A 13,621-nucleotide genomic window follows, 5' to 3' on the forward strand; every position below is an offset into this window, starting at 1 on the left:
GAGAAACAACTGTATTATGCGGACAGTGTCATTAAGGGGGAAAAGAAATCAGAAATCAATCTAGTGTAGTGTACAAAAAAAAGAAGAGAATTCAGCTCACTGTCAGCTGTGCTGACTTCCTAAGTTAACTTGAAGTGAAGACAGGGAAGGAAGAAGTTCAGATCTTGATTGGCATGGAGGGAGTGTATCTCAGTGACAAGGTACCCACGATCAGTGACACTCTTGCTTTGCTGTTGTCAAATAACACATAAAAAGTGAAAGTCTCCACCTCAGCTCAACAACTCTCTTTTGATTCTGCAAGAGCAGCACACAAAACAAGACTGCTACACACACACGGCAAAACCCATTTTTGGCATAAAGTGATAGAAGGGAAGTGATAGAAAAGTGCTCTCAGGAGCTCAAATGCTAATTCATAAAGCAGAAGGTAATTCACAGGAAAATATTCTGAAATAAAACACAGAAATACCTGAACAGATGACACCAGCATCTTCACTATGTCCACAGTTATGGCTTCCCCAGCCCCGGTGAGGGCATTGCCAGAGATAGCACTCATTTCCTCTGCACTGCACATCATCCAGGTGAATATGCCCTGAGCCTTGACCAAAGTAGGCACTTTGTGGGGATGAAGTGGCGGAGCCACATCCAAGCTGCCTGCACACCACCTCCGCATCGCTGACATCCCAGGAATCATCACAAACCGTCCCCCAGGCTCCGTTGTAACTGATTTCAACACGGCCCTCGCATCTGTTCCTTCCATTCACCAGTCGGATGCTTATTCCTTCAAAAGCACAGCAAACAATATGTCATCTATCACAAGGCCTCACACTCACTTGCATCTTGGCATGTTCTTACCCATGGCAACCACAGTCCAGGAGTTCAGTCCCCTTCCAAAGAAAGACACTAACAATACCTCTGGAAATGGGTGTCATTTGTATTCTTGAATTAACCCGAACAGAGAACAGCTCCTTTCCCACCTCACCAATAAAATGTTCTATGGATTTTCACTGTTTTATTCATATAGGCCTCTAGGAAATGCCTACAGATGTGAACCACCCACTGAATGAATTCTCTGTACCTCCATGGGACTAGCTCAATAGTACTCTAGTTTGGTTTGAAATACGATCACCTTACTGTGCTGTCACAGCCCCATCTGCCTATCACTGATTTGTCTGAGGGTTTATGGAGACTGCCGGCCTTCAGTACTTGTTCTGCAACTACACCGGTCAACAGCAGGGGAGCGAGCCCCAGTGGTTGAGAACATGCACAGAGTGCAAGGCTCAGTAGAGTGGGAAGGCACCTCAAAGATCAAGCTCAGCTCCCTGAACAAATACAGGAGGAAATATTTCTAAGCCATTTGATCCCAATGTCTACCAAACACTTCTTGACAACCTCCAATGAAGGGGATACTGCATCCTCTCTCAAGGAATTTGATAGATTGTTGTACAGTTCTGACAGCAAGGAAGTTTTGAGGATACTTAATCTAAATAGGTTTTGCCTAATATCTAGGAATCCTGGTTTTCCATTTAAGAGAGAAAACCAGGATCCCTGTGTTATATCCTACCCCGATGGCAATTGCACACATCAGAGAAAACCACAGATTTCCCATTTTTATCAGAGAAAATGCAGATTTCTCCTTTTAGCAGAGAAACCTGTGGATGCCCTGCTTTTGCAAAGAGCTCTTCAGGTTGGTACAGCTCCAGCCTGCAAGAGCTGTTTGCAAACAAGGTGAGAAACCCCTAGCCCTGTCCAGAGAGGACGGGGGAGGAAGAAGGGTGGGGCCTGAGGCTCTCAGTCGGCCTCAGCACCGGACTCAGCTCAGCTTAGCTTCATTCTTCCGTCCTGGAGCCTAACTAGTCTTTATAGTGACCAATCAGTAAAGACTAGAGATTATAAATATAAATAATGTAAGCAAAACTAATGAGAATTACCTGTGGGAGTTGGCCATGGGTCAAAAGTGCCTGTAGTACGTCTGCCTGATAAAAGACAAGAGGGCAACATTCATACAAAGTTCAGTTTTATTATATGGGAACGTACCTTGGTGCTCAACACTGAATCCATTACGGCAAAAAAAAAATGGCTATACTCTGCATCCATCTGCCTGCAAAGCAGGCCTGCCTGATACAAACTCCTGCTTTGATAGCATATCACTGTAACAGTCAATCTGGAATCAATATTCTCAGGCCACTGGCTTTTCCTGAAGCCTGTGAATTAGCACAGGACTTTTTAAGTTGCGCTCTTTTCAATACTCTGCCCTTTCTGAAACAGCTGACGCAGGGCATCTCGTCCAAGTATGTGGTATTACCACAGTTTGTACTGAATCCTGAGTCCTTGCAGTATTAGAGTTTACATCCTGTCTTTAGGTAGCAACTGATATGGATTCTTCTAGATACTCCATCATATAAAGCTACATAACAGAGCTAACTATCTCTCTCCTTAGGTCATGTATGATAGTAAATAGTAGAAAAGCGCCTGAGATTTACCTGTTGTAGTCATCCATGGTGGAAATGTAGTGGTAACCCCTGTCAGTGCAATAGAGAACAACATGGAAATGAGGTCTACAAACTAATATTGCAAAGGACAGATTCCTATACCCAGTAACGTATCAATATAGCCTTCCTTCCAGCACCGACATTCTCTAGGTCTGGCTCTTTCCTGGGTGCTTTACGCATGCATATCATGTTGAGAAAAACAGGATTTTAGGCTTCCTCATTAGCGACCATGTTCCAGACATGCTTACTCACATTATGGGCAGTCTCATCCAAATCTATGAGGCTCTTGTTACTTAAATCTATGAAAACTACTTTCAGGAATTGGGGTTCAGGGCACAGGGCATTTGGATATCTTGTAATCCTGTAATCCATTTTTCTCCAGATGGGGGCTTTCAAACTCCTTGGCTCAGGTAGCACCAAGCCAGTCATTCATGCCATCTATTCCCCCTTATCGTTCATTTGGTAACTGCTAGCACCTCCCCATGCTTGCCAGCAGTGTAAAGTGCAAGGTTCAACAAGCTCCAGCTCTCTGCTCTACCCAAGCTAAGCAGAGGAATTTACTTCTTCCAAGTATTTTTGGAATTTCAAAGTAACTTTTGCAATTAGTACCCAGACTTTTTTGTTTCCACTTTATATATGATCACTGGTAATGATATTCTATACATTAAGTGACATTTTAACTGAGCCATATATGACCCCTTTGCTTTCTGTAGCATCTCCCATAGGAAGCGGACTGAAATTCAGTACACAATTCTGGTGACAATGCAGGAGGAGGAAGAGAACGGAGCTAACTTTATCTTCCCTGCTGATTGGGATTAATGACGGTGGTGACATCCCCACTCTTTTTGACTATATGCAGGGGTAGGTCTATTTAGAGACCAAGTGCCTATAAACAGCTGCACTTTTCCTTCTTTGATGTAAAACACAAAGTAACAAAATTAAGTACTCAGGTTGCATGATCCAAGCTGTACAAAAGCATCTTCCTTTGCAAAAACTGTACATCAAGTAGCCTACTGCACAAACTTGACAAACACCCCATTGGTGGGAGCCCCATCAGCTGACACACCCCGTGCCTGGCCGGACTCAATTCCACTGAAAACTGAATAATTAAAGGCGTGATAGGAGCCAACCACAAAGTTATTGTACACTTTGTAGTTTATGCCTTTTTTATAACGCCATTAGCTGAATTAACACAAGACCAGATACAAGACATGATTAACTGGTCTTTAGTGTCACATAAGCCCACGGCCTAAGGTATTGTATGGTGAGGAGCCTTGCTGAAATACCAGATATCTGCTAGAATGCATAAGTAAAACATGAGAAAGATCTGGTGCAGAAATACATGTACGATTTCTGCTTGCATGCACGCACACCCTTCTGCTGCTTCCAAAATCATTGAGTTTCCCCCTTCTACTTCTCAGGCCTAGCACTCTGGTACCATTAACATTTGCTGTGCTTGGAATGTCTTCTTGGTCCACACTACTGTGGAAACAGAGGAGGATACTGCTAATTGGACTGCCAACAGGAGAGGAAGAGATTGGAATTACCTCTTGATGTAGCCCATGTTGGCCTCGTGGTTGTGTGTGGTGCATAAGCACCTATAAAAGGAAAACAGAATAAAATGCAAGTGAGAAACAACTGTATTATGGGGACAGTGTCATGAAGGGGAAAAAGAAATCAGAAAATCAATCTGCTGTAGTGTACAAAAAAAGAAAAAGAGAGACAATGAAGACCCTTGTCAGCCGTGCTAGCTTCCTCAATTAAGTTGAAGAGAAGACAGGGAAGGCAGAAGTTCGGATCTTGACTGGCACAGAGGAAGAGTGACAAGGTGACAAGGAATGACAAGGTTCCCACCATCAGTTACACGCTCACTTTCCTGTTGTTATACAACACATGGAAAGTGAAAATCTCCACCTCAGCTCAGCATCTCTCTTCGCCTTCAGCAAGAGCAGCACACAAAACAAGACCGCTACACACACACGGCAAAACCCATTTATGACATCAATCTTAACTGGGAGTAAATGAAAAGTCCTCTCAGGAGCAACAATGCCAATTGAAAAAGGAGAAAATCGGAAAAGATTCTAAAATAAAAATAGGAAGATAGGAATATTCTACAATAAAAAACAGAGGTTACCTGAGCAGATGACACCAGCATCTTCACTATGTCCACAGTTATGGCTTCCCCAGCCCCGGTGAGGGCATTGCCAGAGATAGCACTCATTTCCTCTGCACTGCACATCATCCAGGTGAATATGCCCTGAGCCTTGACCAAAGTAGGCACTTTGTGGGGATGAAGTGGCGGAGCCACATCCAAGCTGCCTGCACACCACCTCCGCATCGCTGACATCCCAGGAATCATCACAAACCGTCCCCCAGGCTCCGTTGTAACTGATTTCAACACGGCCCTCGCATCTGTTCCTTCCATTCACCAGTCGGATGCTTATTCCTTCAAAAGCACAGCAAACAATATGTCATCTTATCACAAGGCCTCACACTCGCTTGCATCTTGGCATGTTCTTACCCATGGCAACCACAGTCCAGGAGTTCAGTCCCCTTCCAAAGAAAGACACTAACAATACCTCTGGAAATGGGTGTCATTTGTATTCTTGAATTAACCCGAACAGAGAACAGCTCCTTTCCCACCTCACCAATAAAATGTTCTATGGATTTTCACTGTTTTATTCATATAGGCCTCTAGGAAATGCCTACAGATGTGAACCACCCACTGAATGAATTCTCTGTACCTCCATGGGACTAGCTCAATAGTACTCTAGTTTGGTTTGAAATACGATCACCTTACTGTGCTGTCACAGCCCCATCTGCCTATCACTGATTTGTCTGAGGGTTTATGGAGACTGCCGGCCTTCAGTACTTGTTCTGCAACTACACCGGTCAACAGCAGGGGAGCGAGCCCCAGTGGTTGAGAACATGCACAGAGTGCAAGGCTCAGTAGAGTGGGAAGGCACCTCAAAGATCAAGCTCAGCTCCCTGAACAAATACAGGAGGAAATATTTCTAAGCCATTTGATCCCAATGTCTACCAAACACTTCTTGACAACCTCCAATGAAGGGGATACTGCATCCTCTCTCAAGGAATTTGATAGATTGTTGTACAGTTCTGACAGCAAGGAAGTTTTGAGGATACTTAATCTAAATAGGTTTTGCCTAATATCTAGGAATCCTGGTTTTCCATTTAAGAGAGAAAACCAGGATCCCTGTGTTATATCCTACCCCGATGGCAATTGCACACATCAGAGAAAACCACAGATTTCCCATTTTTATCAGAGAAAATGCAGATTTCTCCTTTTAGCAGAGAAACCTGTGGATGCCCTGCTTTTGCAAAGAGCTCTTCAGGTTGGTACAGCTCCAGCCTGCAAGAGCTGTTTGCAAACAAGGTGAGAAACCCCTAGCCCTGTCCAGAGAGGACGGGGGAGGAAGAAGGGTGGGGCCTGAGGCTCTCAGTCGGCCTCAGCACCGGACTCAGCTCAGCTTAGCTTCATTCTTCCGTCCTGGAGCCTAACTAGTCTTTATAGTGACCAATCAGTAAAGACTAGAGATTATAAATATAAATAATGTAAGCAAAACTAATGAGAATTACCTGTGGGAGTTGGCCATGGGTCAAAAGTGCCTGTAGTACGTCTGCCTGATAAAAGACAAGAGGGCAACATTCATACAAAGTTCAGTTTTATTATATGGGAACGTACCTTGGTGCTCAACACTGAATCCATTACGGCAAAAAAAAAATGGCTATACTCTGCATCCATCTGCCTGCAAAGCAGGCCTGCCTGATACAAACTCCTGCTTTGATAGCATATCACTGTAACAGTCAATCTGGAATCAATATTCTCAGGCCACTGGCTTTTCCTGAAGCCTGTGAATTAGCACAGGACTTTTTAAGTTGCGCTCTTTTCAATACTCTGCCCTTTCTGAAACAGCTGACGCAGGGCATCTCGTCCAAGTATGTGGTATTACCACAGTTTGTACTGAATCCTGAGTCCTTGCAGTATTAGAGTTTACATCCTGTCTTTAGGTAGCAACTGATATGGATTCTTCTAGATACTCCATCATATAAAGCTACATAACAGAGCTAACTATCTCTCTCCTTAGGTCATGTATGATAGTAAATAGTAGAAAAGCGCCTGAGATTTACCTGTTGTAGTCATCCATGGTGGAAATGTAGTGGTAACCCCTGTCAGTGCAATAGAGAACAACATGGAAATGAGGTCTACAAACTAATATTGCAAAGGACAGATTCCTATACCCAGTAACGTATCAATATAGCCTTCCTTCCAGCACCGACATTCTCTAGGTCTGGCTCTTTCCTGGGTGCTTTACGCATGCATATCATGTTGAGAAAAACAGGATTTTAGGCTTCCTCATTAGCGACCATGTTCCAGACATGCTTACTCACATTATGGGCAGTCTCATCCAAATCTATGAGGCTCTTGTTACTTAAATCTATGAAAACTACTTTCAGGAATTGGGGTTCAGGGCACAGGGCATTTGGATATCTTGTAATCCTGTAATCCATTTTTCTCCAGATGGGGGCTTTCAAACTCCTTGGCTCAGGTAGCACCAAGCCAGTCATTCATGCCATCTATTCCCCCTTATCGTTCATTTGGTAACTGCTAGCACCTCCCCATGCTTGCCAGCAGTGTAAAGTGCAAGGTTCAACAAGCTCCAGCTCTCTGCTCTACCCAAGCTAAGCAGAGGAATTTACTTCTTCCAAGTATTTTTGGAATTTCAAAGTAACTTTTGCAATTAGTACCCAGACTTTTTTGTTTCCACTTTATATATGATCACTGGTAATGATATTCTATACATTAAGTGACATTTTAACTGAGCCATATATGACCCCTTTGCTTTCTGTAGCATCTCCCATAGGAAGCGGACTGAAATTCAGTACACAATTCTGGTGACAATGCAGGAGGAGGAAGAGAACGGAGCTAACTTTATCTTCCCTGCTGATTGGGATTAATGACGGTGGTGACATCCCCACTCTTTTTGACTATATGCAGGGGTAGGTCTATTTAGAGACCAAGTGCCTATAAACAGCTGCACTTTTCCTTCTTTGATGTAAAACACAAAGTAACAAAATTAAGTACTCAGGTTGCATGATCCAAGCTGTACAAAAGCATCTTCCTTTGCAAAAACTGTACATCAAGTAGCCTACTGCACAAACTTGACAAACACCCCATTGGTGGGAGCCCCATCAGCTGACACACCCCGTGCCTGGCCGGACTCAATTCCACTGAAAACTGAATAATTAAAGGCGTGATAGGAGCCAACCACAAAGTTATTGTACACTTTGTAGTTTATGCCTTTTTTATAACGCCATTAGCTGAATTAACACAAGACCAGATACAAGACATGATTAACTGGTCTTTAGTGTCACATAAGCCCACGGCCTAAGGTATTGTATGGTGAGGAGCCTTGCTGAAATACCAGATATCTGCTAGAATGCATAAGTAAAACATGAGAAAGATCTGGTGCAGAAATACATGTACGATTTCTGCTTGCATGCACGCACACCCTTCTGCTGCTTCCAAAATCATTGAGTTTCCCCCTTCTACTTCTCAGGCCTAGCACTCTGGTACCATTAACATTTGCTGTGCTTGGAATGTCTTCTTGGTCCACACTACTGTGGAAACAGAGGAGGATACTGCTAATTGGACTGCCAACAGGAGAGGAAGAGATTGGAATTACCTCTTGATGTAGCCCATGTTGGCCTCGTGGTTGTGTGTGGTGCATAAGCACCTATAAAAGGAAAACAGAATAAAATGCAAGTGAGAAACAACTGTATTATGGGGACAGTGTCATGAAGGGGAAAAAGAAATCAGAAAATCAATCTGCTGTAGTGTACAAAAAAAGAAAAAGAGAGACAATGAAGACCCTTGTCAGCCGTGCTAGCTTCCTCAATTAAGTTGAAGAGAAGACAGGGAAGGCAGAAGTTCGGATCTTGACTGGCACAGAGGAAGAGTGACAAGGTGACAAGGAATGACAAGGTTCCCACCATCAGTTACACGCTCACTTTCCTGTTGTTATACAACACATGGAAAGTGAAAATCTCCACCTCAGCTCAGCATCTCTCTTCGCCTTCAGCAAGAGCAGCACACAAAACAAGACCGCTACACACACACGGCAAAACCCATTTATGACATCAATCTTAACTGGGAGTAAATGAAAAGTCCTCTCAGGAGCAACAATGCCAATTGAAAAAGGAGAAAATCGGAAAAGATTCTAAAATAAAAATAGGAAGATAGGAATATTCTACAATAAAAAACAGAGGTTACCTGAGCAGATGACACCAGCATCTTCACTATGTCCACAGTTATGGCTTCCCCAGCCCCGGTGAGGGCATTGCCAGAGATAGCACTCATTTCCTCTGCACTGCACATCATCCAGGTGAATATGCCCTGAGCCTTGACCAAAGTAGGCACTTTGTGGGGATGAAGTGGCGGAGCCACATCCAAGCTGCCTGCACACCACCTCCGCATCGCTGACATCCCAGGAATCATCACAAACCGTCCCCCAGGCTCCGTTGTAACTGATTTCAACACGGCCCTCGCATCTGTTCCTTCCATTCACCAGTCGGATGCTTATTCCTTCAAAAGCACAGCAAACAATATGTCATCTTATCACAAGGCCTCACACTCGCTTGCATCTTGGCATGTTCTTACCCATGGCAACCACAGTCCAGGAGTTCAGTCCCCTTCCAAAGAAAGACACTAACAATACCTCTGGAAATGGGTGTCATTTGTATTCTTGAATTAACCCGAACAGAGAACAGCTCCTTTCCCACCTCACCAATAAAATGTTCTATGGATTTTCACTGTTTTATTCATATAGGCCTCTAGGAAATGCCTACAGATGTGAACCACCCACTGAATGAATTCTCTGTACCTCCATGGGACTAGCTCAATAGTACTCTAGTTTGGTTTGAAATACGATCACCTTACTGTGCTGTCACAGCCCCATCTGCCTATCACTGATTTGTCTGAGGGTTTATGGAGACTGCCGGCCTTCAGTACTTGTTCTGCAACTACACCGGTCAACAGCAGGGGAGCGAGCCCCAGTGGTTGAGAACATGCACAGAGTGCAAGGCTCAGTAGAGTGGGAAGGCACCTCAAAGATCAAGCTCAGCTCCCTGAACAAATACAGGAGGAAATATTTCTAAGCCATTTGATCCCAATGTCTACCAAACACTTCTTGACAACCTCCAATGAAGGGGATACTGCATCCTCTCTCAAGGAATTTGATAGATTGTTGTACAGTTCTGACAGCAAGGAAGTTTTGAGGATACTTAATCTAAATAGGTTTTGCCTAATATCTAGGAATCCTGGTTTTCCATTTAAGAGAGAAAACCAGGATCCCTGTGTTATATCCTACCCCGATGGCAATTGCACACATCAGAGAAAACCACAGATTTCCCATTTTTATCAGAGAAAATGCAGATTTCTCCTTTTAGCAGAGAAACCTGTGGATGCCCTGCTTTTGCAAAGAGCTCTTCAGGTTGGTACAGCTCCAGCCTGCAAGAGCTGTTTGCAAACAAGGTGAGAAACCCCTAGCCCTGTCCAGAGAGGACGGGGGAGGAAGAAGGGTGGGGCCTGAGGCTCTCAGTCGGCCTCAGCACCGGACTCAGCTCAGCTTAGCTTCATTCTTCCGTCCTGGAGCCTAACTAGTCTTTATAGTGACCAATCAGTAAAGACTAGAGATTATAAATATAAATAATGTAAGCAAAACTAATGAGAATTACCTGTGGGAGTTGGCCATGGGTCAAAAGTGCCTGTAGTACGTCTGCCTGATAAAAGACAAGAGGGCAACATTCATACAAAGTTCAGTTTTATTATATGGGAACGTACCTTGGTGCTCAACACTGAATCCATTACGGCAAAAAAAAAATGGCTATACTCTGCATCCATCTGCCTGCAAAGCAGGCCTGCCTGATACAAACTCCTGCTTTGATAGCATATCACTGTAACAATCAATCTGGAATCAATATTCTCAGGCCACTGGCTTTTCCTGAAGCCTGTGAATTAGCACAGGACTTTTTAAGTTGCGCTCTTTTCAATACTCTGCCCTTTCTGAAACAGCTGACGCAGGGCATCTCGTCCAAGTATGTGGTATTACCACAGTTTGTACTGAATCCTGAGTCCTTGCAGTATTAGAGTTTACATCCTGTCTTTAGGTAGCAACTGATATGGATTCTTCTAGATACTCCATCATATAAAGCTACATAACAGAGCTAACTATCTCTCTCCTTAGGTCATGTATGATAGTAAATAGTAGAAAAGCGCCTGAGATTTACCTGTTGTAGTCATCCATGGTGGAAATGTAGTGGTAACCCCTGTCAGTGCAATAGAGAACAACATGGAAATGAGGTCTACAAACTAATATTGCAAAGGACAGATTCCTATACCCAGTAACGTATCAATATAGCCTTCCTTCCAGCACCGACATTCTCTAGGTCTGGCTCTTTCCTGGGTGCTTTACGCATGCATATCATGTTGAGAAAAACAGGATTTTAGGCTTCCTCATTAGCGACCATGTTCCAGACATGCTTACTCACATTATGGGCAGTCTCATCCAAATCTATGAGGCTCTTGTTACTTAAATCTATGAAAACTACTTTCAGGAATTGGGGTTCAGGGCACAGGGCATTTGGATATCTTGTAATCCTGTAATCCATTTTTCTCCAGATGGGGGCTTTCAAACTCCTTGGCTCAGGTAGCACCAAGCCAGTCATTCATGCCATCTATTCCCCCTTATCGTTCATTTGGTAACTGCTAGCACCTCCCCATGCTTGCCAGCAGTGTAAAGTGCAAGGTTCAACAAGCTCCAGCTCTCTGCTCTACCCAAGCTAAGCAGAGGAATTTACTTCTTCCAAGTATTTTTGGAATTTCAAAGTAACTTTTGCAATTAGTACCCAGACTTTTTTGTTTCCACTTTATATATGATCACTGGTAATGATATTCTATACATTAAGTGACATTTTAACTGAGCCATATATGACCCCTTTGCTTTCTGTAGCATCTCCCATAGGAAGCGGACTGAAATTCAGTACACAATTCTGGTGACAATGCAGGAGGAGGAAGAGAACGGAGCTAACTTTATCTTCCCTGCTGATTGGGATTAATGACGGTGGTGACATCCCCACTCTTTTTGACTATATGCAGGGGTAGGTCTATTTAGAGACCAAGTGCCTATAAACAGCTGCACTTTTCCTTCTTTGATGTAAAACACAAAGTAACAAAATTAAGTACTCAGGTTGCATGATCCAAGCTGTACAAAAGCATCTTCCTTTGCAAAAACTGTACATCAAGTAGCCTACTGCACAAACTTGACAAACACCCCATTGGTGGGAGCCCCATCAGCTGACACACCCCGTGCCTGGCCGGACTCAATTCCACTGAAAACTGAATAATTAAAGGCGTGATAGGAGCCAACCACAAAGTTATTGTACACTTTGTAGTTTATGCCTTTTTTATAACGCCATTAGCTGAATTAACACAAGACCAGATACAAGACATGATTAACTGGTCTTTAGTGTCACATAAGCCCACGGCCTAAGGTATTGTATGGTGAGGAGCCTTGCTGAAATACCAGATATCTGCTAGAATGCATAAGTAAAACATGAGAAAGATCTGGTGCAGAAATACATGTACGATTTCTGCTTGCATGCACGCACACCCTTCTGCTGCTTCCAAAATCATTGAGTTTCCCCCTTCTACTTCTCAGGCCTAGCACTCTGGTACCATTAACATTTGCTGTGCTTGGAATGTCTTCTTGGTCCACACTACTGTGGAAACAGAGGAGGATACTGCTAATTGGACTGCCAACAGGAGAGGAAGAGATTGGAATTACCTCTTGATGTAGCCCATGTTGGCCTCGTGGTTGTGTGTGGTGCATAAGCACCTATAAAAGGAAAACAGAATAAAATGCAAGTGAGAAACAACTGTATTATGGGGACAGTGTCATGAAGGGGAAAAAGAAATCAGAAAATCAATCTGCTGTAGTGTACAAAAAAAGAAAAAGAGAGACAATGAAGACCCTTGTCAGCCGTGCTAGCTTCCTCAATTAAGTTGAAGAGAAGACAGGGAAGGCAGAAGTTCGGATCTTGACTGGCACAGAGGAAGAGTGACAAGGTGACAAGGAATGACAAGGTTCCCACCATCAGTTACACGCTCACTTTCCTGTTGTTATACAACACATGGAAAGTGAAAATCTCCACCTCAGCTCAGCATCTCTCTTCGCCTTCAGCAAGAGCAGCACACAAAACAAGACCGCTACACACACACGGCAAAACCCATTTATGACATCAATCTTAACTGGGAGTAAATGAAAAGTCCTCTCAGGAGCAACAATGCCAATTGAAAAAGGAGAAAATCGGAAAAGATTCTAAAATAAAAATAGGAAGATAGGAATATTCTACAATAAAAAACAGAGGTTACCTGAGCAGATGACACCAGCATCTTCACTATGTCCACAGTTATGGCTTCCCCAGCCCCGGTGAGGGCATTGCCAGAGATAGCACTCATTTCCTCTGCACTGCACATCATCCAGGTGAATATGCCCTGAGCCTTGACCAAAGTAGGCACTTTGTGGGGATGAAGTGGCGGAGCCACATCCAAGCTGCCTGCACACCACCTCCGCATCGCTGACATCCCAGGAATCATCACAAACCGTCCCCCAGGCTCCGTTGTAACTGATTTCAACACGGCCCTCGCATCTGTTCCTTCCATTCACCAGTCGGATGCTTATTCCTTCAAAAGCACAGCAAACAATATGTCATCTTATCACAAGGCCTCACACTCGCTTGCATCTTGGCATGTTCTTACCCATGGCAACCACAGTCCAGGAGTTCAGTCCCCTTCCAAAGAAAGACACTAACAATACCTCTGGAAATGGGTGTCATTTGTATTCTTGAATTAACCCGAACAGAGAACAGCTCCTTTCCCACCTCACCAATAAAATGTTCTATGGATTTTCACTGTTTTATTCATATAGGCCTCTAGGAAATGCCTACAGATGTGAACCACCCACTGAATGAATTCTCTGTACCTCCATGGGACTAGCTCAATAGTACTCTAGTTTGGTTTGAAATACGATCACCTTACTGTGCTGTCACAGCCC

At 43.7% G+C, this 13,621-nt stretch overlaps 1 protein-coding gene across 1 annotated transcript in view; it reads right to left on the minus strand.

Annotated features, from left to right (window-relative positions):
* The window catches only part of DMBT1 (deleted in malignant brain tumors 1), a 162,575-nt gene that overhangs the window by 96,436 nt on the left and 52,518 nt on the right, over positions 1–13,621 (minus strand). The window contains 10 exon segments of the mRNA XM_090058728.1: positions 467–829; positions 4,615–4,935; positions 6,087–6,131; positions 6,639–6,677; positions 8,195–8,245; positions 8,782–9,093; positions 10,245–10,289; positions 10,797–10,835; positions 12,353–12,403; positions 12,931–13,244. Of these exon segments, the coding sequence (XP_089914854.1) occupies positions 467–829; positions 4,615–4,935; positions 6,087–6,131; positions 6,639–6,677; positions 8,195–8,245; positions 8,782–9,093; positions 10,245–10,289; positions 10,797–10,835; positions 12,353–12,403; positions 12,931–13,244 (1,580 nt within the window).

The sequence above is a fragment of the Crocodylus siamensis genome, chromosome 7 (genome assembly GCF_052110815.1).
Source record: "Crocodylus siamensis isolate JL-2025a chromosome 7, ASM5211081v1, whole genome shotgun sequence".
NCBI lineage: Eukaryota > Metazoa > Chordata > Crocodylia > Crocodylidae > Crocodylus > Crocodylus siamensis.